We start from the raw sequence: 1,399 nt of genomic DNA on the forward strand, positions 1-1,399 counted from the left end.
ATTTGTCATGTCCAAAAGCAGCTTTCAGCTTCTCATCTCATAGCACTTCTTTCTTATCTAGGTTTTTTTTTTCTGTTTGATGTAAATCCATAGTCCCTTTTACACCATCATTGTGTCTCTTTTACAACATCGTTGTGTGAGGCCTTAGACCCCCTAGAACGTTGGAGAGAACAGAAGAGACGTTGCAGGTAGGCTCACTATTTTCCTTTTCAGGCCATGTCACCTAAGGCAACCTTAAAAAGGATTTCTTACACTGGTATACGGGTGAAGGAATGGATGAGATGGAGTTTGAGAGGAAATACAAGAAGGAGATCAGTGGCAATGCTCGAGCTTTGAGAAGGCTCAGATGGCATGCGAGATTTCAGAAGGCTCAGATGGCATGCGAGAGGGCCAAGAGGGCTCTTTCATCCACTGTACAGACGACCATTGAAATCGACTCTCTTTACGAAGGCATTGATTTCTATTCCACCATTACCAGAGCTAGGTTTGAGGAACTGAACATGGACGTGTTTGGAAAATACATGGAACCTATGGAGAAGTGCCTAAGGGATGCCAAGATGGACAAGAGAAGCATTCACAATGTGGTTTTGATAGGAGGTTCTACTAGGATTCCCAAAGTGCAGCAACTGCTTCAGAATTTCATCAATAGGAAAGAGCTCTGCAAGAGCATCAAGCCTGATGAGGTAGTTGCTTATGGTGCTGTTGTCCATAGTCTTCTATCGCTTTGACGGCCCGCAAGTCCACGGGAGGCAAGGCCCCCCCGCAAGCAGCTGGCCACCAAGGCTGCCCGCAAGTCTGCCCCTGCCACCGGAGGCGTCAAGAAGCCCCACCGCTTCAGGCCTGGGACAGTCGCCCTGTGTGATATCTGCAAGTAGCTCCTCATCAGGAAGCTCCCCTTCCAAAGGCTGACCTGCGCTTTCAGAGCTCTGCCGTTCTGGCCCTACAGGAGGCCTCAGAGGCCTACCTGGTTGGCCTCTTCAAGGATACCAACCTTTGTGCCATCCATGCCAAGCGTGTCACCATCATGACCAAGATCATGCCAAGAACCACCTTCTTGACACAATTCTAACCACGGTTTACTGTGCAAGTCACCCCTAGTCAACTAGATATAGAAATCCATGGTTCTAACCAAACCAAACTATACTGTAATCAAATTATACATGCTATAGCCAAATTGTACATGGACAATGACCTCCCCAGCAAGGTCATAATCATGAAAATGATGGAATTAAGCTTGCCTTGGATCAAAGCAAGGCTCTGATACCAATGTAATAAATCTGACATCTCATACAAGAAAATACACAATATCTTACATCTAATGCTGACAATAACAAGAAATGCTACTGCCTTAGCCAAGATCCATGTTCCATATGAGATGTACAAATGGGGAAATAGATGG

General features: G+C 46.0%; 1 protein-coding gene across 1 annotated transcript; it reads left to right on the plus strand.

The window, feature by feature from the left end:
- Positions 1 to 272: 272 nt before the first annotated feature.
- Positions 273 to 728, plus strand: LOC148033381 (heat shock cognate 70 kDa protein-like). Its single transcript, XM_087680907.1, has one exon. It carries the CDS (start codon positions 273 to 275, stop codon positions 726 to 728), a length of 456 nt encoding a protein of 151 aa, XP_087537033.1.
- The last annotated feature ends 671 nt before the right edge of the window (positions 729 to 1,399 follow it).

The sequence above is a fragment of the Lygodium microphyllum genome, chromosome 7, assembly GCF_053477565.2.
Source record: "Lygodium microphyllum isolate KBCC chromosome 7, Lygodium_microphyllum_v1.1.10, whole genome shotgun sequence".
Lineage (NCBI taxonomy): Eukaryota > Viridiplantae > Streptophyta > Polypodiopsida > Schizaeales > Lygodiaceae > Lygodium > Lygodium microphyllum.

What these genes read in the sequence shown, in the direction of transcription:
- LOC148033381 (XM_087680907.1), top strand. Translation starts at nt 273, where the DNA reads ATGGATGAGATGGAGTTTGAGAGGAAATACAAGAAGGAGATCAGTGGC.